General features: G+C 43.3%; 7 protein-coding genes across 13 annotated transcripts; 2 read left to right on the top strand and 5 right to left on the bottom strand.

Moving 5' to 3' along the window:
- Positions 1 to 81: 81 nt before the first annotated feature.
- On the bottom strand, positions 82 to 2,242 carry IntS11 (integrator complex subunit 11). The gene is made up of 3 exons (XM_002055859.4): positions 1,945 to 2,242; positions 906 to 1,880; positions 82 to 847 (listed from the first exon to the last, which is right to left on the bottom strand). The coding sequence occupies exons 1-3, from the start codon at positions 2,156 to 2,158 to the stop codon at positions 243 to 245; spliced, it is 1,794 nt and encodes a 597-aa protein (XP_002055895.1). The 5' UTR covers positions 2,159 to 2,242; the 3' UTR covers positions 82 to 242.
- Positions 2,243 to 2,573: 331 nt separating this feature from the next.
- Wdr24 (WD repeat domain 24) lies at positions 2,574 to 6,005 on the top strand. 2 transcript variants are annotated; one of them, XM_002055858.4, is made up of 9 exons: positions 2,574 to 2,709; positions 2,766 to 3,405; positions 3,478 to 3,810; positions 3,871 to 3,952; positions 4,011 to 4,175; positions 4,304 to 4,768; positions 4,837 to 5,022; positions 5,087 to 5,592; positions 5,652 to 6,005. In XM_002055858.4, exons 1-8 carry the CDS (start codon positions 2,586 to 2,588, stop codon positions 5,441 to 5,443), a joined length of 2,352 nt encoding a protein of 783 aa, XP_002055894.1. In that variant the 5' UTR covers positions 2,574 to 2,585; the 3' UTR covers positions 5,444 to 5,592; positions 5,652 to 6,005. The 2 variants fall into 2 exon arrangements, with proteins under 2 accessions (XP_002055894.1, XP_015025927.1); XM_015170441.3 differs by having other exon boundaries at positions 3,868 to 3,952.
- Gnpnat (glucosamine 6-phosphate N-acetyltransferase) lies at positions 5,612 to 7,150 on the bottom strand. Its single transcript, XM_032432871.2, has 6 exons — positions 6,994 to 7,150; positions 6,712 to 6,922; positions 6,527 to 6,654; positions 6,402 to 6,463; positions 6,129 to 6,342; positions 5,612 to 5,719 (listed from the first exon to the last, which is right to left on the bottom strand). The coding sequence occupies exons 1-6, from the start codon at positions 7,006 to 7,008 to the stop codon at positions 5,678 to 5,680; spliced, it is 672 nt and encodes a 223-aa protein (XP_032288762.1). The 5' UTR covers positions 7,009 to 7,150; the 3' UTR covers positions 5,612 to 5,677.
- Positions 7,151 to 8,108: 958 nt separating this feature from the next.
- CIA30 (complex I intermediate-associated protein 30) lies at positions 8,109 to 9,122 on the bottom strand. The gene is made up of 2 exons (XM_002055856.4): positions 8,655 to 9,122; positions 8,109 to 8,594 (listed from the first exon to the last, which is right to left on the bottom strand). The coding sequence occupies exons 1-2, from the start codon at positions 9,120 to 9,122 to the stop codon at positions 8,178 to 8,180; spliced, it is 885 nt and encodes a 294-aa protein (XP_002055892.1). The 3' UTR covers positions 8,109 to 8,177.
- An 83-nt stretch (positions 9,123 to 9,205) lies between these two features.
- Positions 9,206 to 21,473, top strand: LOC6632223 (dehydrogenase/reductase SDR family protein 7-like). 2 transcript variants are annotated; one of them, XM_070206797.1, is made up of 6 exons: positions 9,206 to 9,576; positions 9,637 to 9,780; positions 9,838 to 10,054; positions 10,117 to 10,362; positions 10,426 to 10,656; positions 21,455 to 21,473. In XM_070206797.1, the coding sequence occupies exons 1-5, from the start codon at positions 9,346 to 9,348 to the stop codon at positions 10,635 to 10,637; spliced, it is 1,050 nt and encodes a 349-aa protein (XP_070062898.1). In that variant the 5' UTR covers positions 9,206 to 9,345; the 3' UTR covers positions 10,638 to 10,656; positions 21,455 to 21,473. The 2 variants fall into 2 exon arrangements, with proteins under 2 accessions (XP_070062898.1, XP_002055891.2); XM_002055855.4 differs by lacking the exon at positions 21,455 to 21,473 and having other exon boundaries at positions 10,426 to 10,928.
- On the bottom strand, positions 11,518 to 20,721 carry Kul (Kuzbanian-like). Of its 4 annotated transcripts, XM_002055854.4 has the most exons (10): positions 20,605 to 20,721; positions 19,568 to 19,664; positions 19,370 to 19,462; positions 19,117 to 19,309; positions 18,649 to 19,045; positions 17,656 to 18,583; positions 17,330 to 17,583; positions 16,543 to 17,261; positions 16,322 to 16,487; positions 11,518 to 15,740 (listed from the first exon to the last, which is right to left on the bottom strand). In XM_002055854.4, exons 3-10 carry the CDS (start codon positions 19,449 to 19,451, stop codon positions 13,872 to 13,874), a joined length of 4,608 nt encoding a protein of 1,535 aa, XP_002055890.2. In that variant the 5' UTR covers positions 19,452 to 19,462; positions 19,568 to 19,664; positions 20,605 to 20,721; the 3' UTR covers positions 11,518 to 13,871. The 4 variants fall into 4 exon arrangements, with proteins under 4 accessions (XP_002055890.2, XP_032288759.1, XP_032288758.1 ...); XM_032432868.2 differs by lacking the exon at positions 20,605 to 20,721 and adding an exon at positions 20,048 to 20,211 and having other exon boundaries at positions 19,370 to 19,664; XM_032432867.2 differs by lacking the exon at positions 20,605 to 20,721 and adding an exon at positions 19,818 to 19,972 and having other exon boundaries at positions 19,370 to 19,664.
- On the bottom strand, positions 20,833 to 21,447 carry LOC6632221 (uncharacterized). 2 transcript variants are annotated; one of them, XM_002055853.4, is made up of 2 exons: positions 21,334 to 21,447; positions 20,833 to 21,245 (listed from the first exon to the last, which is right to left on the bottom strand). In XM_002055853.4, the coding sequence occupies exon 2, from the start codon at positions 21,199 to 21,201 to the stop codon at positions 20,842 to 20,844; it is 360 nt and encodes a 119-aa protein (XP_002055889.1). In that variant the 5' UTR covers positions 21,202 to 21,245; positions 21,334 to 21,447; the 3' UTR covers positions 20,833 to 20,841. The 2 variants fall into 2 exon arrangements, with proteins under 2 accessions (XP_002055889.1, XP_015025982.1); XM_015170496.3 differs by having other exon boundaries at positions 20,833 to 21,248; positions 21,334 to 21,446.

The raw sequence follows: 21,473 nt of genomic DNA, 5'->3' as shown, positions 1-21,473 counted from the left end.
TCCATTTCGATATTAGACCCAAAATATGGCAAACAGAATTCGATTATCTTTCGGAAATCAGGCACCGACCACTGCGCTTGATTATTGTTTGGAAAATAGTTGAGAAATGTATTTTAGTATGTCTTCAAAAAACCAGAATTACAATCAAAACTTTTTACTTAACATCTATGGAATCGTGCCGGACACGTTAAGGCCATGTCGAAACTGGCCGCTGTTGCTTTCCTGAATTATTCTTTGTGGCGCTAACACATATTCTGCAGCACATTTAGTATATAGGCGCCAATATCTTCATCTTGGTTAGTCCAGGTGATCAGTATAGTCTTTTGTTTGGGATCCTTTTCGTCCTCTTCCACATTGATTTCTACGCTCTCAACGGTTATGATGCCGCTCTCCTGCATTGTCACCGTCCAACCGGTCAGCTTCTCTTCCAACAGCGCTTTGAGCTTTTCGCTGGTTCGCAACTTTGGCCCCGGATCATCCATTTTTACCTTTGACGTGAAACGCATGACATGCCGATTGATGCCAATCTCTTTGAGTGCATCCGTCAGATTTTGGAGCATAATGCGATTGTCCTTCATCACGAGGACGCCATGTATGAGACGTCGGCGCTTTGGATCTGGCGGCTGGGCATTATAGGAACGAGCCTCAGCTTTCAGTAATGAAATGGAGGCATCTACGGGTATTTTGACGGGAGTGGAAATCACACAGGTTTCACCATTGGCTGGCATGTATGTTTCCAAATTGAACTCATCTCGTATTTTGGCGCGCAGGAATTTCATTTTCTCCGCCTCGCCGTGCACAAGCATTACGTGCTTTGGCTCACAGTTCTGGATGAGCTGCATAATGCCTGAAATGAATATAAGTTTTTGAATTATGACTTTTGGGCAACTTATGTAATTTATTACCCTTGGCATCGGCATGCGCTGAAAAGCTCATGTACTCAACGGCCATTTTGACCTCGACGACCTGACGGTTCTCGAATTCGACTTTTTTGGCACCACCCAGAATTTTGTTACCCACCGTGCCCTGGACACAATAGCCGGGCATTATTACCATATTGTTCTCGTTGGGCGCCCATTTCTTGAAGATTTGCAGCGAGAGTCCGGCGTGCAGCATGCCAGGTGTGGCAAATACAACCATCGCACCTGGATTGTCTATATAAGCCTTATCGAATGGTTTTATGTGTTTAAAATCGAACATGTTGCGATGCACGAACGTCTTGCGGATTTTCTGATTTGTCCAGGTTATAAACATTTTATAGTAGGTGTTCGCCTTTTCGGTCAGACCCAGTGCAAAGTATATCGGATACTTGAGGTTCATGCGTTCCCAATATGTTTCCAACAATATGCAAAGCTCCTGCGCTCGCCCCAGTGCAAATACGGGTATCAGAACTTTTCCACCTTTTGAAACACATTCGTGGACTTTCTTTAGGAAATCTCGTTCTCTGCAGCGCTTCGAATCTCGTATTGTTGTCGCGTACGTGCTCTCTGTTATGAGCAAATCTGGCCGGCATTTGTCAATCCAGGCCGCTCCTAAATGCCGATCCGGTGTCATATTATAATCACCGGTGTATACAACACTCTGTGAGCCAACCTTGATCCAAAACATTGCAGCGCCCAGTACATGGCCCGCATAGTAGGCCTTGATCTCTAGATCTGTGTCCACCATCATGCTCTGGTGCAGTGTTACTGGTATAACCTTCTTCATGCAATCCTTGATCATTTGTGTGGTAAAGAAATTTGACTCGCCTTTCCGTTCAACGGCCACCTTTCGCATATCCTCGAGCAGAATGGGTGCTATAGCCTTGGTCGGATGAGTCATGTATATGGGCCCCGTATAGCCCACTATCTCCGACATATACGGCAGAGCGCCGCAGTGATCTACACATATATGGCGGTAATCAGAAGGCCATTAGGTATTTGACGGTTATTATTTGATACTCACCCAGATGAAAGTGCGATATGATGACACAATCAATGTGGCTCGTAATGGGTCCTTCCGGCACAATGTACGAGAAATCCGGAAAGCGTCTTTCATCGTTGTAGCCCATGTGCATGCCACAGTCGAGCATTATGTTTTTCCCACCCATCGACAGTAACAGACAGCTGCGGCCCACATCCTGACCGGCTCCCAGTGGTGTTATTTTAATATCCGGCATTTGATATGTGTGTGTTTTAAAAATGTTAATGGAACAATAATTTCGTCAAAGCCAGCAGCCATCTGTTTTTGTCGATTGATGATAACACAGAGTTGCCATTGTTGCTGAAGATTTTAAATACATCGGTGGAGCATTCGTTCGATGAGGAGCTAAGTGATAAGCTGATTTGTTTAAAGTCTCATAACAATAATAGTATAGTATAATATAAGGTAATAGGTATTTGAATTATTTTTAATTTTTAATGTAAGCAGCATATTTAATATGGGCTTTGCCGAATTATAAAAGCTACTTTATTGCAAAGTTATGTTATTAGCTCTGTTAATAACAGTGCAGCTATGCTTATACTAATGTTAATTTCAATGTTATTGTTTGCGATAGAGGCCAAAATAGAGTTCGCGTTTCATAAACGATTTTAAATTATAGCACAATGCCGGATACGTCAGAGGATGCAGATCCTTCCACAGTATCGCTACGTATCTGCTCGGAGGGGCATGCCAATGCCCTGGCCTTAAACAAGGATCATAATCAGATTGCAGTTGCCGGGCGTAGCTGTAAGCAGAGCTCTCACACTCTTGAGATGCGAAATGATCCAAATATTTCCTTCCAGTGCTTAAGGTCTATGAGATAGAGAGCGATGGCTTCACGGAGGTGTGCAATATGCGTGGTAAGAACCAAAATCTGAGCTATTCTTCTAATGATGTTGCGTGGAGTACATTGGATAGCAATATACTGGCCACGGCTGCCACAAATGGCGTTGTGTCTGTTTGGGATCTGTCCAAGTTTGGCCGACAAAAGCAGTTGCTGGTCTACCATGAGCACGAGCGCACTGCTCACACAGTTACATTTCACAGTACGGAGCCAAATATACTGATCTCCGGCTCACAGGATGGCACCATCAAGTGCTTTGACATACGCTCCGATACATCTGTGAACACATACTTTAGCAACTCGGAATCTGTGCGCGATCTCAAGTTCTCACCTCACTCGCCAAGTGTGTTTTCCGCCGTGTCGGAGAATGGCACCGTTCAGCTCTGGGATATGCGCAAGTGGGACAAATGCATGGTACAGTTCACGGCACACAGCGGACCCATCTATACCTGCGATTGGCATCCCACACGCAATTGGTTGGCCACTGGCAGCCGGGATAAGCAGATAAAGGTGTGGAACATGGATGGACGAGCCAGCTTAGAGTACACCATTCATACGATAGCTGTTGTTGGTCGCGTCAAATGGCGACCAGAGCGCACGTAAGTCATTGATATTAAGAATTTTATATATTTATTTTGAAGGGACAAATCCACTCTCATCCTTATCGGCAGTTATCACATAGCTAGCTGTGCCCTGGTCGTAGACTATAGCGTGCATGTGTGGGATATACGTCGCCCCTTTATACCCTTTGCCTCCTTCAATGAGCATACGAACGTCACCACAGACATTGCGTGGCAGGGAAGCGATTCACATTGTTTGCTTTCCACTAGTAAGGATTCCAGGCTTTATAAGCATGCATTTAAGGATGCCACGCGGCCGGCCCTGAAAGCGAATGCGCAGGGTGCCAGCTTGGGCAGGCATGGAGATATATCCTTTGCCAACAAAATTAAGGAATATACGGCAAAGACAAGTGGTGTATCCAATACTAAAAGCACCAACTTTATGTAAGTCATCAAGTTATCTGTAGTTTCAATAGCCTGCTCATGAATCTAATCCCGTAGAAGTCGCCGCAAATCGAATGTTCCTGGCAATATGCAATTTCATTTGGACCATTCCAAGATGTACATGTTTATGCTCAAGAATACGGTAGTCCGAAATAAAATAAATAATTAAACATTTATAGCTTCATCTTAAAAATTCACAGAACATGGCCTCAGGCACTGAATTTCCCGCGCACGACACTACCACGGAGCTGCGCGTGCACGAGGTCTTCATTGGCTGCGCTCGGGAGTTGCAGCTCAGCGGCAAGAAGTTGGCCGAACTGTGCGAACACAATGCGGATGTCTCCAGGAAATACGGAAAACATAATGTAATAAGAGTGCCGAACATTAAAAACTCTTTGCTACAATTCTTAATTTAGAGATAATTGAATTATATAATACCTCCGCAAGGGTATAAAATAGCTACTTTTATATTAATGCACATTTTTTTCATCAGGCCACCACCCTGTGGAACTTCATCAAGCTTTTCTACGGCACTACACACTTTGAGCCGCCCTTCGAGCATCGCTCCTCGTTCTCCAACCAAAAAAATCCCATGAGCTCGCGTCGTGCCACACAAGTAGCTAGCGATTGGAGCCAGCCACACGAGCAGGGTCAGGAACTGAATGGGAATAGTCAAGAGACTCAGCATGAAGCAGCCGAGGCTAGTGAGGATGGCGATGAGCTTGGCGGCGGTGGAAAACAACATCCACCGCCAACTAGTTCGGTGATACTCTCCGAGACGCAAATCATTAGCGAGATTACGTTTGATAACTTTGAGCTATTGCGCAACGGGTTCATTTATGTGGGACCCGCGGACGTAACAAAAGCGGTGGCATTTCCGGATACGGCGCTGCATCATGATGTGCAAGCGGCCCGACCACAGCTAGATCTGAAGGCAACGGAACATGAAAAGTCGCCAGTGAGTCGGACGATTTGTTACATAGAAATATTAACTTATAAAATATATATTTTCAACACATTTTTTAGCCACCTCATGTGCCCAGTATATTGAAGGTCAGTCATGTGCCGCCCATACCCATGTGGGAGCCACATCAATTTGTGGCAGATGCGCTAATGCTGCAGAATGATGTGGGCGATGTGCAAACCGCTTTGACTATACTCATTGTTATGGGCGAGGCGCGCCAGATGCTGCCCATTGAGGATGCCGTGGTGGTATGTGTCTTTATAAGGCATCCGAATTCGGAATAATAATTCACGTTTGATTCTTTCGCAATAGGAACACTGGTTTCATACCTATGTGGATCAGCTGCATCGTTATGAGCTGTGGAATGAGGCCTGTGAGGTGATCAATCGTGCCTGGGTGCGCTCTGTGCGCCAATTAAATCAACACTCGACGGTTATGCACACCAATTGCGGTGAATGTGGTCGACCGTTGGGCGGCAATGTGGGCTGGTACTGTGACAAATGCAAGTCCATGCAGTCAGCCAAGTGCTGTGTTTGTGGTCTGATTGTGCGTGGCGTCTATGCGTGGTGTCAGGGCTGCTCCCATGGCGGCCATATCGAGCATTTGCAGCAATACTTTGCAAAGCACTCTAAATGTCCAAAATGTGGTCATTTATGTGCGTTCTCCTGACACCCAGAGGAGCCCTACGCTTATGCCTAAACTGATAGCAACTGGACTGGCAGCGAGTCCAAATGTGATGCCAAAATTAGAAAAACATTTGTTTTGGGAATATAAAAATACGAGAAGCACATGCGCCCTCAACCATTCAAAAAGAAACTGTAAATAAAATCTTGTTGGTATTGTTAATTCTTAATTACTTTATATGTATATATTTCAGATATTTATATTTTTAGAAAATTATGTCTACTTGATGAACGTGCTCTTGAAGGGCATTATAACAACAACCTTACATATTTAAAATGGGCGTGCCGCCGCACATTCAGTAGCAGAAGGGAGAGAAAAAGTTATAAAATTGTGAGTTCTGTAAGAATTAAAAACATAGAGCACAACCAAATGCTGGTTGCCTTAGCCAAATATACTAACTAATTGTATGTCTTTATGGAGCGCACCACAAAGACACCACCGCCTGCCAGCGCTGTCCAAAAATCCATGCGCCAAGCGCAATGAAATGTTTTTGCAACAGTTTTTGTTTTTTAATAAATGCAACAAATGGTTGTTGTTTAGCGAAAAATCCATTTGTTATTGGTTTTACATTGCGCCTCGCGCAGTTGCTTTAGATAGATTGGATGATCTAAAGCTTGGATTTTGGAGCAGCGTTGGCGGCTAATTGTCAAGAGGCAAAATCTAGGCTCACTGTTTGGCAGGCATCGCCAGTGACAGCCGTGGAGGTGGTGTTACGTTTCAACGCCGACGCATCCTCATCGTAGCGTATGGTCATGGAATTGGAGTTGCCGGGTACAAGCACATAGCCCAACGTTTCATAGAACTTGATAAGTTTATCCTTGCAGTCGAGCGACATTTTATAGCAGCCCAGTTGCTCGGCCAGCAGCGACACGGTGACCACAATTCTGTTGTGAAATATCAAATAGATTAAGGACAAATATTTTTGTAGTGCTGGCCAACTTACAGCTTGCCCAGCTGCTTGCCGCGATAGGTGTCATTGACCACCACATCCTCTAGGCGACCGCGCTGCAAGCATGAGTGATATGAGTTGTTGATCTAATGGACAACGTATATTAATCCTTAACCTACCACTGAGCAATTGTGTATAAACTTGCGCTCAATGATGAGCGAGGCAGCACCAATAATCTCGCCCTTGCGCGTATCCTCAATGACTGTCACATAGTAATCGCCGCTGGCCTTCATCTGCGAGAAGCGTGCTGCAAATTGAGAGAATCATAAGCATCTATACACTATCTATACGGATTGATGCATACTCAGAAATTGTGTGCGTGTTACATTGCCCACATGCGTAAGCTGTGACAGCAGCTGCAGAAATCCGCGATCATAGTCCGTATCCTTCAGCGGACGCACCTGCAGCCACGTTTCACCTGGATTGGCAGCAGAGATGAAGGGCTGAAATTTGGCTGGGCTGCGATGAAAGTCGAGCTTGAGCAACACGCTCGGATCGTAGAGATACGTTTCCTGCTGCAATCAGTACGTTAATAGGAGAGCATTAACTAGCATGTTGGATTTAATTGCATTTGATTATTTTCTACCGTATATTGCACCATTTTCGAAGTCTACGAAAAAGGCCAACGTCAGCAGTTGATAAGGTTGACAGCCAGAATGCGGCGCAGTCAGAGCACAGACAACAGCTAAGCGTTCGACCAACTGAAATCGCTAACAGGAATGGTAACTGGTTTCATGCAGCGCTATCGCTTTCGTTGGCTGCTGGACTGGTTTTTTTGTATGCTTTGGTAACATGTTTTCTAAACGTCACCGCAAACCGGTAAAATGCGTAGTCTTTTAAATACACGTGTACAGGGTATATTCTCTATAGCATGTAATGCGCCAAGAAGGGGGACAAAATTTGCAGTGGGAGCTATATTTGTATTTTGCATTATATGTAATATTTATAGCTTCCAATGGGAATCATATGTAAAAAGTTCAGTTTAACTTTATGGAACTTGACATTTACAACTTTTTCTCTACCTCTAAAATACGAGCAAAATCTTAATGTCGGACTGCTATATCGGCACATCTGTTATAACAATGTCTGTAAGCGTTTTTAAAGTGCGGCACCCTGTGCACACCCGTTCTAAGTTGTTATTGATTTGGGATTGTATTTGTTGTTTTGCTACGAACAGGATTATATTAGCAAACCCCTTTCAAGGTCGCACCCACCGGGCTGGCCTGGTGAGTGAATGTCCGCTACACGGTCACATTGTCGGCTGTTGCTGGCTTCACGCTTCTTCTTACTGGCAGTTTCTCACAAATGCTAAAAATACTCACCATTTTTTTTTATCAAATATTTACTTATGATAAATGGTAAAAACTAGAACAGCTCCCACGCAATGCGGAAGTTTTTTCCGCTGTTTTTATCAACAACTATTAGGAACAAGAGTTAGAGTGAGACTGAGGCGGCATTTAAAAAGAGCGAAGCAGAGCGAAAGAAAACTGCGAGCACTGCTGCTCGCGCGGCTCTAATTGGCTGTAATGCAATAGCATAGCATTTCGAAATGTAAAAGCGTATTGCGAATTGCAGTACCAGTTGTATATTTCAACAGACAACAAAAACCACTGACCCTGAGCGCTGAGCAATGGTAAACATTTGAACAGCTGATTCAAGAGAGCAGACCAAAAACGAGCGAGAGAGAGAGAGAACTAACAGTTAAAACAAACGTGCATTTATTTTGAAATCGCTCGTATTGCTACTCTACAACTAACGAACATTTGTTCTTTATGTAGCTACAATATACTTGGGTGTTTTGTACATTTCGTAGGCAAATTCTTCACGATGGCTGGGATCATACTCTAATCCTACATAATCGATTTCCAAGCCGAAAGGCCCATCCATGCCCTTTTTGGCTGCCACAGAGAACCCAAAATGCGTTACACAATTTAACTGTATGGCACTCTGACGATCCTGTACGCGACCCTTTGATGATAGAAAGAACTTTGAGAAGGGTATTTTGGCTATTTGCCAGTGCGGTCCGCCGCGTGTATAAAGCACATAGTGATAGATATCGTTCCACATCAGATCAAAATAGCCCTCTGTGTGCAAATTAATAAGATAGCTGCGTCCGTCGCCTCGCACCTTCATTACCAGCATGTTGTACTGCGTCCAGTCGTAGGTGGCTTCGCGCTTGAATGATTTCTGGTATGCAAAAGATATATAATTAAAATCGAATCTTGTGCTTTGTTATGCATTACTAACCCGTACACGCTTAGTGCGTATATTTGCATAGCCGGTGCGTTTGATAATGCCATCCTTGGTGTGTTGCGAGTTTACCTCGCCGTGAAAAAGTCCCGCGCCCGCTGCGCTTAACTCTAATGTGGCGCTGCTTCTGCCCTCTCCATGATCTGCATCTGTTGTCACCGTCCACTTATCGAGTACGTCCGGCGCTTTGAAATCGAATACAATGTCCGTTTCACCGGGTCGGAATACCAGTATGGGATCGCTTTCCAGCTGTTCCTTAACTTCCTGGCGCCACAGTTTGATCTCTTTTTTTAAATCTCGTAATCCATCTATTATGAGCTGCTTTTTCGAGGGCTCCGGCAGTTTTGTTTTGTAGCCTGATTTCTTTTCTCGCTCCCAAAAAGTGCGATGCACGGCTGTGGTGTGAATTTGTGCTGACGGTAGGCAGCAACTTAGACGATGACTTTGTCTTAACAGGCTTTGCATTTTAACATATTTTTTTTTAGAATAAAATAACAATTATTATTTGGAGGCGGGCCACCAAAAAACTCAACGTAACAAATATCAGCTGTGCATTCTGACACTCACATTGTTACGGTAACACGCGAAATGCTCTTCACAAGAAATAACCAGCTTCCAGTGTGAATGGCATTTTACGAATATGAGCTGTGCATGGCTGTTACAACAACAATACAAGCCGCAAATGTGAATGGCATTTGTTTTGTATTTTCTGTTTGCAATAGTGCAAAGTTCTTCGTGCTGCAAGAAGGAGTTTATTATGAAGTTACATGAAGTAGAAAAATGCGCACCCAGCAGTGATTGGAATGTACTTTACTGGGTGCTTGGTAGCATTTTAATGCCAATAGCATTGCCTCTGGCCATAATCAACTTGTGGCAACGTTTTCGCGCCCAGAAATACCGCAACCAGCTGCCCGGCAAGGTTAAAAAAGCCTAAGTAAATTTATGAACTGCTTTATTATAACTTGGTTATACCCTCTAGGTTGTTCTGATAACGGGCGCCAGCTCTGGCCTGGGCGAGTCCCTTGCACATGTCTTCTATAGAGCAGGCTGTAAGGTAATCTTGGCTGCTCGTCGAGTCCAGGAGCTGGAACGCGTAAAGTCGGATCTACTGGCGTTAGACGTGGTAAGAGTACACACGTTCTCCATAAAAACGTTGTTTATTATATATAGCTGCTTTCAGGATCCCGCATATCCGCCCACTGTTCTGCCCTTGGATCTGGCCGAACTAAACTCTATACCAGATTTCGTTAGTCGCGCCTTGGCGGTGTACAACCAAGTTGATATCCTGATTAACAATGGGGGCATCAGCGTGCGTGCCGATGTTGCCTCAACATCTGTCGATGTCGATCTTAAGGTCATGCTTGTTAATTACTTTGGAACTGTGGCGTTGACAAAAGGTTTGCTCAATGCACAATTTGCGATGTAGTTTATGACCTAACTGTTATCTGTATCCACTCAGCGCTTTTGCCGTCAATGGTAAAACGTCAAAGTGGTCATATATGCTTCATTAGCTCTGTGCAAGGAAAGTTTGCGATACCCCAACGTGCAGCCTATTCGGCCTCTAAGCATGCACTGCAGGCGTTCGCCGATTCTCTCCGTGCTGAGGTGGCCAATAAAAAGATGTATGTCTCCTGCGTCAGTCCTGGCTACATACGCACACAGCTCTCGATGAACGCCTTGACTGGAGCAGGCAGCAGCTACGGCAGTCAGTAAAAATATTATTCACATGCAATTATCAGCTAGTCATGTGTTTCTTTTCTTTCACCAGAAATGGATGAAACTACGGCCAAGGGCATGTCGCCCGATAAGTTGGCCGAGCTCATTTTACAATGCATCATGCGTAAGGAACCCGACATTATTGTCAGCGATCTTCAGGCAAAGATCGCCTACTATTTGCGTCATTTCTTACCATCCGTCTATTTTTGGATCATGGCTAAACGTGCCTTAAAATTGGAAAAGGCGGAGAAAAAAGCCAATTGAACAAATATGTTGCTTTCGTGTAAGTTTTAGTTTTGTTTTTTTTTTTTATTGTTATTTAAATTTTGCTTAAAATGAGGAAATTATAAAAATATTGCAATGCGTGTGCAGTGTTAAAAAGTTAGTTACATTTCGCATAATCTTGGTAATGATAATGTTTTAAAATAAATTAAATAATTACTGTATTCATACCATTAATGTTAAGTACAACATAAGAGTCACACAATCGCTCTCTCTCTCTCTCTCTCTCTCTGTTTGCAACTTAAAAAATATTTATGAATTATTGTACTTAAATTATGCCTGTTTTTGCTTTTCGGCTTTCGATTTACGAGTTATTAATTGACGACAGAAATACTTTTCATACTTGATACGTTCTTTGACAACATTTAAAACTTTCTTTATTTAACTACGGGGTACGGTTCTCTGCGAGGGGTTGGAAATATTTCATTTAGCTAAATTATAAAAAAATAGTCGGTTATCAAATCAGTTTAGAGCGTGCAATATCTTATCAAAGTAAAATACACGAACAAAAATAATTACAATTGAGGTACACACACAGATTTCAAAATCGTTTTGCAGTTTTACGACTAAATTATTATATATAGTTTAAAATCAATAAATTTCTTATGTACAATACACAAAAATGGTTCCTTTCGCGCTAAATAGTCTTTTTTCTTTCACGCTCAAAATACTTTCAGCTTAGATAATAATTCTTTGCATTTGTTATTATGTACAGTACATAAACATTGGCCATTTTTTCTTGTTTTTTTTTTTATATATTTTTTTTTTTGGTAAAATTTATGATATTGCCGATACTTTGATAAAAAAAAAAAAAGAATCTGCGCCTTGTATAGTTTCATATTTAAATAGTTATCAATAGGTATTCGCTCAAGCTTTTTGTTTTTTTATTTTTAAGACAAACTTAAAACTAAATTTCGATTTTTCATTCATTTTAGTTGTGTTTAATAAGCATTTCAAAGCGATTGTCGCGTACTTTTTTTGTTCTTGTTTTTCGTTTTACTTTTCTGCTTAATAACATGCCTACGCGTTTACGTTAACTCTCTTTTTTTGGGTCGATCATTTGAGCTGTGCTTATGTCTATCTATATATGCGTTGTATATTTAATAAAAATATACCCAAGTGCTCATTGCACGGCCCGCCCCGTCTTTAAGTATTGTACCCAGCCATACAAATGCAAATTCACAAATAAGAACTATGCACAATTCAAAATATGCCAATTTTCCAACACATTGCTTACATACATATATGCTACTATATAACTAGGGATTAATCCAATTAGCTTATACTAAAGATCTCTAGTTATTAGCGGAATGGGGATTTTCTTTAATTTTTGCAAGCCGTTTGCTTTATTTTGTGATCTGATACGCTACGTGACTATAGTATGAATATCGTTTAGGTGTTTGTTCTTCATTGCTCTCTAATTTGTTATTGTTGCATATAAAAACTATTTATCTTTCGACTTGATTTCTTATATACACTACTCTACTAAGAATGGCGCAGGCGTTTGTGTGTGTGTGTGTGTGTGTTTGGGTGTGACTGCGGGAGTGTGGAGCGGGTTTTCTAAACTGCTTAAAGATCTTTGTTTGATTCTGTTGCGACTATTTTATCCTATGTTACGTTTCGATGCATTTTACTTTTGATTTATTGACAGTTATCGTTGGTTATATTTGTTACTAATATAATTGTATGTGTGTATATTATTTGCAACTTCCCCTGGCTAACCCCACTTGGCTACACTGTTATCTCAACTACAAATCTTATAATCATTTTTGATCTTCTTGGAAAATATTTATAAGAGTATTTTAAAAATTTTGTAGGTTAGTTTTTCACTTTTTGTGTGTTTTTTTTTTTTTTTGTTTACAATCCTTACTAAAATAGCACCTTGTATTGTTGTTCTGTGTGTCGAAGTTTATAGATGACAGTGGTCGTTGTTTTGAAGCGTTAAGAATATGATAAAAATAAGATATCAGTTGTACATATAACATAATACTATGTAGGAATCTATACAATAACAGCGATCGAATTTCGTTGGCATGTGATAGATGTGATAGATAGACTAGCTATTGATCGGTCTATTGTATTTACTTTTCTTTCATTACAAAAATAGTTTTTGCTTAAGCTGATCTTGTATTCTTCAAACTTAAGACAGTTTTTAAAATGGAAGTCACATATAACACGATCGTAGTTCGACAACTTAACACAATTCACATAGGTATAGACAAAACAGTACAGTTACAAGTTATAGTTTATAGATCACGAATACAATACAACAGTAAATACAGTTAATTAGTATGTAAAAGGTACAATGTGCGGTGAGTGCATCGGGCTTCGGCGGTGGCGGTGGTGTTGGGTGTGTTGGGTGGGTGAGCATTTTATGGGGTCGAGTTGTGGGTGAGTGAATATGTATGTGGGAGTGGAGCCGTAAGCACTAGCGTTGTTAGCGATTTGAAAAACACCCTTGCAGAAGGGACCATAATATTTTGTCACGAAATGTGTAATCTATAGAAGACTGTATTAAATATGTATATATTCCTGATCAGTATCAGCAAAGAGCTTCATTAAGCCTTCCTGTCTGTTTCTATACAAACTTTTCTCTTAATTTAAAAGCTATCTTGGGAAAATTTGGATACATCTTTTTGCCACGTGCCAAATCGGACAACTGTATAATAGAGGCGTCATAGGAGCTATCTAAGCTTGAACTATATAGGACTACTATATAGGTCTATAGTAAGCATCGGTCGTATTGTTTTATTGTAGTATATACATACCAATCTTGGCAATTACAACCTTTACTATGCTCATATTAAGAAAACCTATAGGTATCCAATGAGACAGATTTTAAGACGACCCTAACTGCCGTGTGGCTATGCTTAGAAATATATAAGTATTGCACTCTCTCATATGCCTGCAAGGGTGTTTGAGCTTCGGCAATCCGAAGATAATTATACTTTCTTTTCAATAATGTGGTTTTTGTGGTCGTTTCGGGTGTGGGGTGTTTCGTTGTGTGCGGGCGTGGCATTCACATATTCAGCAGAAACGGCAAGTTTAAGGCAGTGTAAAGTACATATATGTATGTATGTATATATATATATATATATACAAATCTAAGTTGATATATATATATGCATGTAAACCTATGCGACAATTTGTATAACTAACTTTAGGACTTATCACTTTCACTTGGTTGCTTTGAAATGTATACGAACAGTGCTGCTCTTAGCTAACCAGATTCTCAATGTCGGAGACAACCACCTCTAGATCCGATGGCAGCTCGTTGTCCAGCGTTGCTGTTGTTGGTGCAGCTGTTACAGCTGTCCCATTGGAGGCGCGTGCTCGGAAATTGTGAAGACTGCGTCGCACCGGCTGCGTCACTTGCCGCTGGCTGACCATGGCGCTTGTGGAGGCAGACTGCTGCAGGGGCAGCGGCAGTGGCGGTGATCCACCACTGGACGTCGTTGTCGTTGTGCTGGTAGAGGACTGTCGCGAGAAGCTGGGCGCCGTCGTTGACGTCGCCGTCGCCCCTGCAGCTGCGGAGGCGCTACTCTGGCCATTAAGGCTGGCTCGTGGAATATTGCTGAAGCTGTTACGCGTGTTCCGTGTTGGCGGCACCGGCGCTATCTGCGACGTCGCATTGGAGGTGCTGCTATTTCTGCGCAGATTCGCATTGGAAGAGGAGCGACGTTGGGATGGTGCTGCCGCTGTTACTACTGTAGCTGTTGCTGTAGGCGGATCTTTGCCGTTTTTGGCTGCACTTGCTTTCAGATTAAGACTGCTGCGTTTCTTGGACTTGGCCATATTCTGACTGAGATTGATCAGATTTTGAGTGCTGCCAAAGTTACGCGTTAGATTTATAGAGCCGCCGGCGGGCTGCGCCTCATGCTTGCCCGCTTTGCTGCTGCTGCTACTACGACGCGGCGCCACCGCAAACGGATTATGTGCGGACAGCGAGTTGGAGCGGCGATAAGAGCTGCGCTGCGTTGGAGCGACAGGTGCAGGCTCCAAGCTGCCGCGATTGGAGTTGGGTGCTAATTTGCTATTGCCGCTACTGCTGCTGTTGCTACCTGGTTTGGTTGTGGATGTGACTCCGGCTTCAGCGCTTGCACTGCCGCCTGGCAGCTCTACATTCTCATAGCAGTGCTCAGAGCTGCGCGTGGGCAGCTTTAGAGTCTCATAGTTTGGCTCGTTGAGCGTCAGTATTTGATTATCGTCCTCCGCTTCGTTGCACAGCAGCAAGGCGGTGCGTTTGGTCCGCTCTGTATACGGGCCCTTGGATGTCGTGGCCGCCTGTCCATTGGAGCGATTGTTGTTGTTGTTGTTGGCCTTCTGTGCACGCTTTGGACGCGCGCCAGCGCTTACGCCCACCACGTGCGTCTTCACCTTGGGCTTCTTGGACAGTCGCAGCGAGAACTTGAAGGGTGGCTTGTAGACGACCTGAAGCTTGACTTTCTCATTTGATAGATTGCCCATGGACTTAGTTTTTTGAGGCGTTTTCTGCACCAGTCGTTCGGGTGTTGATTGCGACTTGCTCATCACCTTGCGAACACGTGAGCTATGCTCCATGTGCGACAGCGGCTGTGCCACAATAGGTGATTCCAACAGCCACTTTTGCACCTTACCAAAGGTATTACTGTGATTGTTGCTTGTTGATAGATTTGAGGCATCATCGCCGGCGCCTACATTGTTGTTGCGGTGCGAATAGTCAATGATTTCCTTCATGTGCTTGCCCATCTTTTTGGACTTCTTGGTCGGCTCCTCCTCAGTAGCATTTGCTTTCAGCTTCTTTTTAGTCAACGCTTGCATTCGGCTTGCTTTCTTTGGCTCCACATTGCCGCCGCCTTTGGTTACGACACTGCTGCGTATTCCTGCTGCTGTTGCCGCTCCTATAGCCAAGCCGGCTCCAGACTTTTTACTGCGCTCGCCCCGGACCTTTTTCTTGAACGGCACCTTGGTCCGCACAGCCGTGTGCACAATAACGCCATTGTTGTTCTCCGGCAGACGCACCGTTTCAGTGGTGGCACTGTGTATGATGGTCACAGACTTAAGCTTCAGATTCGAGCGTTTCGCCAGTAGCTTTGTGCTCAGGATCTACAGATAGAACAAAGGAAATTATTAGAAATGTGGAAGCTAAGATCTGGTGGACATTTGGACATAAATGCATGAATTCAAGCCTAAATGTGCTTTAAATTAGCTTTTTCAAACAATGGCCAATGGTCTGAGCTTACTGGGAACAATTTCGGGTTAGTTACTGGGCTCACCCTCGCCCACGGCCTGCGCCTTGGCCTCATACTGATCCCTCAGCATACTTGTGACCACACGCATTAACTTGTCAAACAACATTTGATTACAACAATAAATAACAATTAACTTTGGAGTTCCAAAGATTAAATACCCTTGCAGATATGTAAAAAATTACGATATGAAACTATAAATTGAAATGAATTGAATATTGATGATTCCTATGTTATGGTTCGAACCAGTTTCATTAAGACAGTTTATAACCTGCTTCCCTATTTTAAAAACCCCTGCAAGGGTATCATTATAATAAGTTTGAGAGTCCAAAAACAACAATTTTTACCATCTAACGATGAGGAATTTGAACAAATTAAAATTTTAGATGGTAAAAACTGGCTTTTAGATAAAACTAGTTTCATGTTCCCTTCACATACCAGCAACAAAAATACGCCAACGGCGGCCAGAGCCACCGTGTACCAATGATGCTGCACCCATTTCTTGAAGGTGGCAATGCTCTCCTCAGATAGCAACAACTTGCGTAATGTGGCCAATGGACCAGACGGATCCACCTCGCGACATTTTTGAAAGACATCGCAGTAGCTGTAAGATGATATAATTTTAGACAACTTTTAAATTGGTTAAATGCCATAAGTACCCATTGTAGTCATTGCAGGGTGTGCCCGGCTTGGAGTACATGTCGGGCACATCGAACGGCGCCTCGTTCCACTCAAATGAACTGCGGCAAGGATTATCCTCTCCAGGCAGTTTGCAGCAAAGCTCGCAGGACTTGATGCGATCATCCTGCGGACCAGGTATGCATTGGCACGACTCCAGCCCGTAGGCCAAACAAATGCTTCCCGTGCAGTCGCCCATATAGCACACAAACTCCTTATTGCAAATGGTCTTGTTGGGTTTGTTCACCGAAGGGGGGCACTGGGGCACGCGACCATCGCAGAAAGAGGGATCCCGGCAGCCATTATCATCGCGACACTTATCGCCAAATTTCACCTTGCAATCGGTGGTGCAGCAGGGTCCTTGAGATGGACTACAACGCGCATGCGGCGTCAGTGTACAGGGCGTTTCATCTAGATGCGGTTGCCGGGACATGGGAAAACAGCACGAGTCCTTGCAATCCTCCTCCCAGCCACAGTCGCATTGCTCGCCGGGCTCAACGACGCCGTTGCCGCAAATGGATGACTGTGGTTCTGTGAAGCAGCCCTTCATGGAACGCGCCTTGGCATTCAGCACGGGCTCAATCGACTTCAGGGAGCAAGCGCTGAATTTATTGTTATTCTTCTTATCGCCCGAAGTGGCGCGGGCGAACATTATAAAATTACCATCCTCGCCGCCTGGCGTGCACTGCTCCGGATCGTGCTGGCGTTGGGGAATTAAGCGAATTAGCTGGTTACATATGTTAATGGATAGATTTCAGATTTGTTTACCGGCGAGCCAAAATTGTGTCCAATCTCGTGGGCCAGAGTTACATGTGAAACGGCGGGCGGCACATGTTTGCCATAATTCAGAAGCGTGACAATGCCTGTGTTTAAGGACTTGAGGGAGCCACGATAGTGTCCGTTCTTTTCGCAAACGCCACCCGCATTCTTTAGATCACCTGTCCAAGCCAGACCTAGTGTGCCCATCTCAAAGTCGCGATAGGTGAACATGTAGGCCAGACAGAAGGCATCATAATCCTCCTCTGTGGAGCAAGGATGAAACAATATTTTAGTTAGAGATTCTTAAGAAACTAAGTTGATTTCTCTACGCTTACCTGAAAATAATTCCAAGAATTTTTCCACACCATAGTTGCCAGGAAACCTATAGCTAGGATCCTTCATAGCATTCATATTGTGCACCTTAATGCGCTTGATCATAAACGTAATATTGTCGGGTTTTCCATCGTTATTGAAATCCGTATTACGGTAAATGGAATTAGCCCGTTGCACGTGGCGCGTGATGGCCTCAATAGATGCCTCATCGCTGCCCATCTTTTGGAAGAACGTGTGATCTGCCTGCAAATAAAGCATGCATGTGGTCTTGCGATCGTACAGCAGGCGTGGGGAGTTGTGGATGTCATCGCCTCGTCCACTTAAAAGATTCGTCATTAACATGCTATTGAAACTGGGGTTATGTGGATTGGGTGCAAAAATTATCTCCGGATTGTAGTTATTCACAATGATGTTAGGTTTCTTGGTCGCGCCGTTCTTGGTAATGATCTCCACGTGGGTCTTGTGGCTCGGTCGATCGTTGTTATTCATTGAGAGCGTTGTCCAATTGGCATTGAAAAAGTTATTTGGCAGATTGTTGCTATTATTGGCATTCGGCTCCTCATAGGGTGTACCGAACTCCGGCTCTATGGGCCGATTATAGGTGCTAACGATGATGTTTTTATGTTTTGTGTACAGTTTGCGCACGTTGTTATTGTTATTGCTGTTGGTATTGCTGTTGTAGCTTCGACTGGTGTCGCCAACATTGGAGGGATTATAGTTATTTACAAGTATGTTTCGATTGGGAGTGGGTTTGGTCAGCGTGGCCAGAAAACTTTCTGTACTGCGCATGGTTGTTGTTGTTATGGTTTTTCTAGTTTCCTCCTCGCTGCGATCCTCCTCAGAGGCTAGTACACGAAAGTCATCATTGTAGGGCACCTCCAGATCCAGCGGCAGCGGCGGATTGCGGTTATAAGTTGGAACTGTGACGTGCTGAGGTTTGCAAAAAAAAAAAAAAATGAAAAAATCATATATCCTTGTTAGAAGTGCCTACTTACCTCCTCCTCAGGCAGCCAGCGCTTGCGTCTCAGTCGTTCACTAGCGCAATGTGTCTTTAGGGGCGCCTGCGAGGACAGGCCGGTGGCAAATGAGTTTTGGTGCTGCATATTTACATCGCTTAACTTATAGACTATGCTGTGCACGCCACTCTCCGCGAGCTGCTGTGAATAACGCTGCGCTGGCTCTATATAATAGTGCTCCGCTTGCGTCTCAATGGTGCCATCCAGCAGATTATCACTTGTGAGTATCGCCTGCACATGGGCAGCCTCATCGTCCTCCAGGCTGCCTGTGTAAATGCGTGAGACATCGTAATCGATGGGTCCCAGTGTATTCTCGATTTCCACGTCATGCGCAAACACCGAATTTGGCTGCTGACGCAGCACCAGCAGAAAGTCTCTGTAAGCAAAATTTGGTGAGTGTAAAAAGTTGTGTTGCAGTTGAACTCGACTTGCAGCCCACGCACGCACCTGTCATGTGCAGAGAAATTCAGGCGTATTGTGTGCGCTAGTCCCACAGGTGAGCCACTTGAGGGCTCAACTTGCCGTTTTCGACGTGCGCGTGCCTGTTCCAAGTGGCGTAGCTGCGCGGCCTGCAGCACGGCGCGATCAAAGTTCGCCGCCTCCCAGTGCTTAATGTATGGCGTCAGTTTGTGTGTGTAGCCTAAGCACAAAGGGGAGATTAGGTAAACAGAAACTGGAGAAAGTCTAATTTGGAGCTTACCTGGTAGCTTGAGTGGTGTTGGGATTGCTAGCAGCTCGCTGATGGCCAAGAGCAACGCCAGGAGCGCCAGCAGCCAGCCCATGCTTGCTGTAACTGTGTGTGTAGATGTGTGTTAGTATGTCTGTGTGTGGAAACCTAACTAGTTCTAGGCTGCGTTTGCTGGCTTCGATTGACCTTTGTTAGTACCCCGTTTCTTACATTATTGCAGCAGTTGTTGGTTTGCCAATAAGAATTGCCAAAGTGGGAAAATCCGTTACAGTCGCAACACAAATAGCATGTGACATCTCACGCGTAGCTGCAAAGAATATCGAGACTTATTGCAATAACGGTAGCCTCAACAGCTCACAAAGAGAGTGCACTTTTATAAATACGACCTCATACAAACACAATATTACACAGCATCAACTTGAGCAAATAATAAAATAATAAAAAAAAATCTTGCTTTCACCTTTTGCAGCGAGTTCGTTAGCTGGCGAAATTCGCAACAGATCAAAACAATAAAATTTGTATGTACATCTTTTGTTCAAAATTTACGTTTATATATTTTGCATAAATGGCAAAAGCAACAAACTGCTGGCAAGAGGAAGCAGAGCATCAGCATCTCATTAGCACTTTGTTCGCACACACACACACACACACACACACATACGCATACAAACATAAACATCACATACATACATGTACGTTGCGCCTGTTTTGTGTGTGCCCGTGAAAATTACTGTTATTTGCTTGTTTTTTTTTTCGGACGCATTTCTACTGGGTTATTTAATGAATCGCATTCCTTTGCGCTATTCACAACCGTTTAATTGGAAAATAATCCTTTGCTGTGCGCATTTTATTAGCTGAGAGTGTGTAAATATTTTCTTACTGTTGTTGCTAGTGCCCGAAATAAAATACATAGCGTTAAGTTTAATAAGCCAAAGCAGGGGGTTATTTTTTTTTGCACACAATTGTTGCACTTTTTCGTTTTGGTAATTGGATTTGGCTAACTCATAGGCAAAATATTAAAACAACTACACAAGCAAACACATATACAAACACAAGCACACACACGCAAAACAATCGACCTCCGCTCGCTGTTGTATTGCCATTAACGCTGTGGCGTAAATGGTAAGCCAGCCAAGTTTTTCTGGCCTAAACCTGTTCCCTGGCTTATTCATCAGCCCAAAATAAATGTTGGTATCTTATATTATCCGCATCTTAGTACGATGGTATTTTCTATTAAAGACACTCACTTCTTATTTAAACAAACACTTGCATTTTATTGCAAATAATTTAAAAACATTTATTTTATTTCTCCCCACATAAAAAACGGCTGCAGGTAACAAGTATCGATACTTTCTGAGCGCTGTCTACCAACATACTCGATAACATGAGTTGCGTATGTGTGTGTCAACAATTGTAATGGGATCGGTTATCGATATATGAAACTGCTATTTGTGTGAATTAAAACTATCGAGCACTTGTTCATGTCAACAATCAACCACCTCCTTTATTAATGTCTGTTGCTTCTGTATACCCTCGCGCAGATTTTTGGCATTCTTTTCCAGCTTAAGTTTACAGGCTAACAGTTTTTCCCGTTGTGCATCCAGTGTACCTTCCATTGCTGCTAGTTTCTTCACTTTGTGATCATATTCGTCAAAAACTTGCCACCATGTTTCCAGAGTCAAATTTTCGGGTTCTGTAAGCAGTGCGTGTTCCAGAGCTGCGCTGCTACTGACGTTGTTGCCAGCAGGCTGGGAAATTTCGAATGTTTCAATATCTGCAAGCATTTCGTCTAGTGTTGGCGCTGTGGGTGGTGGTTCCACTTTGGGCTTTGATTTTTTAAACATTGTGTGTAGGTTTCTATACAGTAGATATGTATGTTTCGTTTAGGCTGCTGAAAAGCGAATGATAACGTCAGCATAATATTGATATAGCTGCACAGTACAAAAATAGACATTTCTCTATTGACCAGTATTTACCTGTAAGATCCCTCTGTTTAATCGACTTTTATATTATTTTGTTTTGGCAGCCTTTAATTCTGAAATATTATAGAAAATAACCCAACTGATTGCGTTGTTTACTTTTTATTTTTTTTTTTAGAGATTTTCAGTGTGATATA

Source organism: Drosophila virilis, chromosome 2 (genome assembly GCF_030788295.1).
Source record: "Drosophila virilis strain 15010-1051.87 chromosome 2, Dvir_AGI_RSII-ME, whole genome shotgun sequence".
Lineage (NCBI taxonomy): Eukaryota > Metazoa > Arthropoda > Insecta > Diptera > Drosophilidae > Drosophila > Drosophila virilis.
This window is presented reverse-complemented; position numbering and strand designations above follow the sequence as displayed.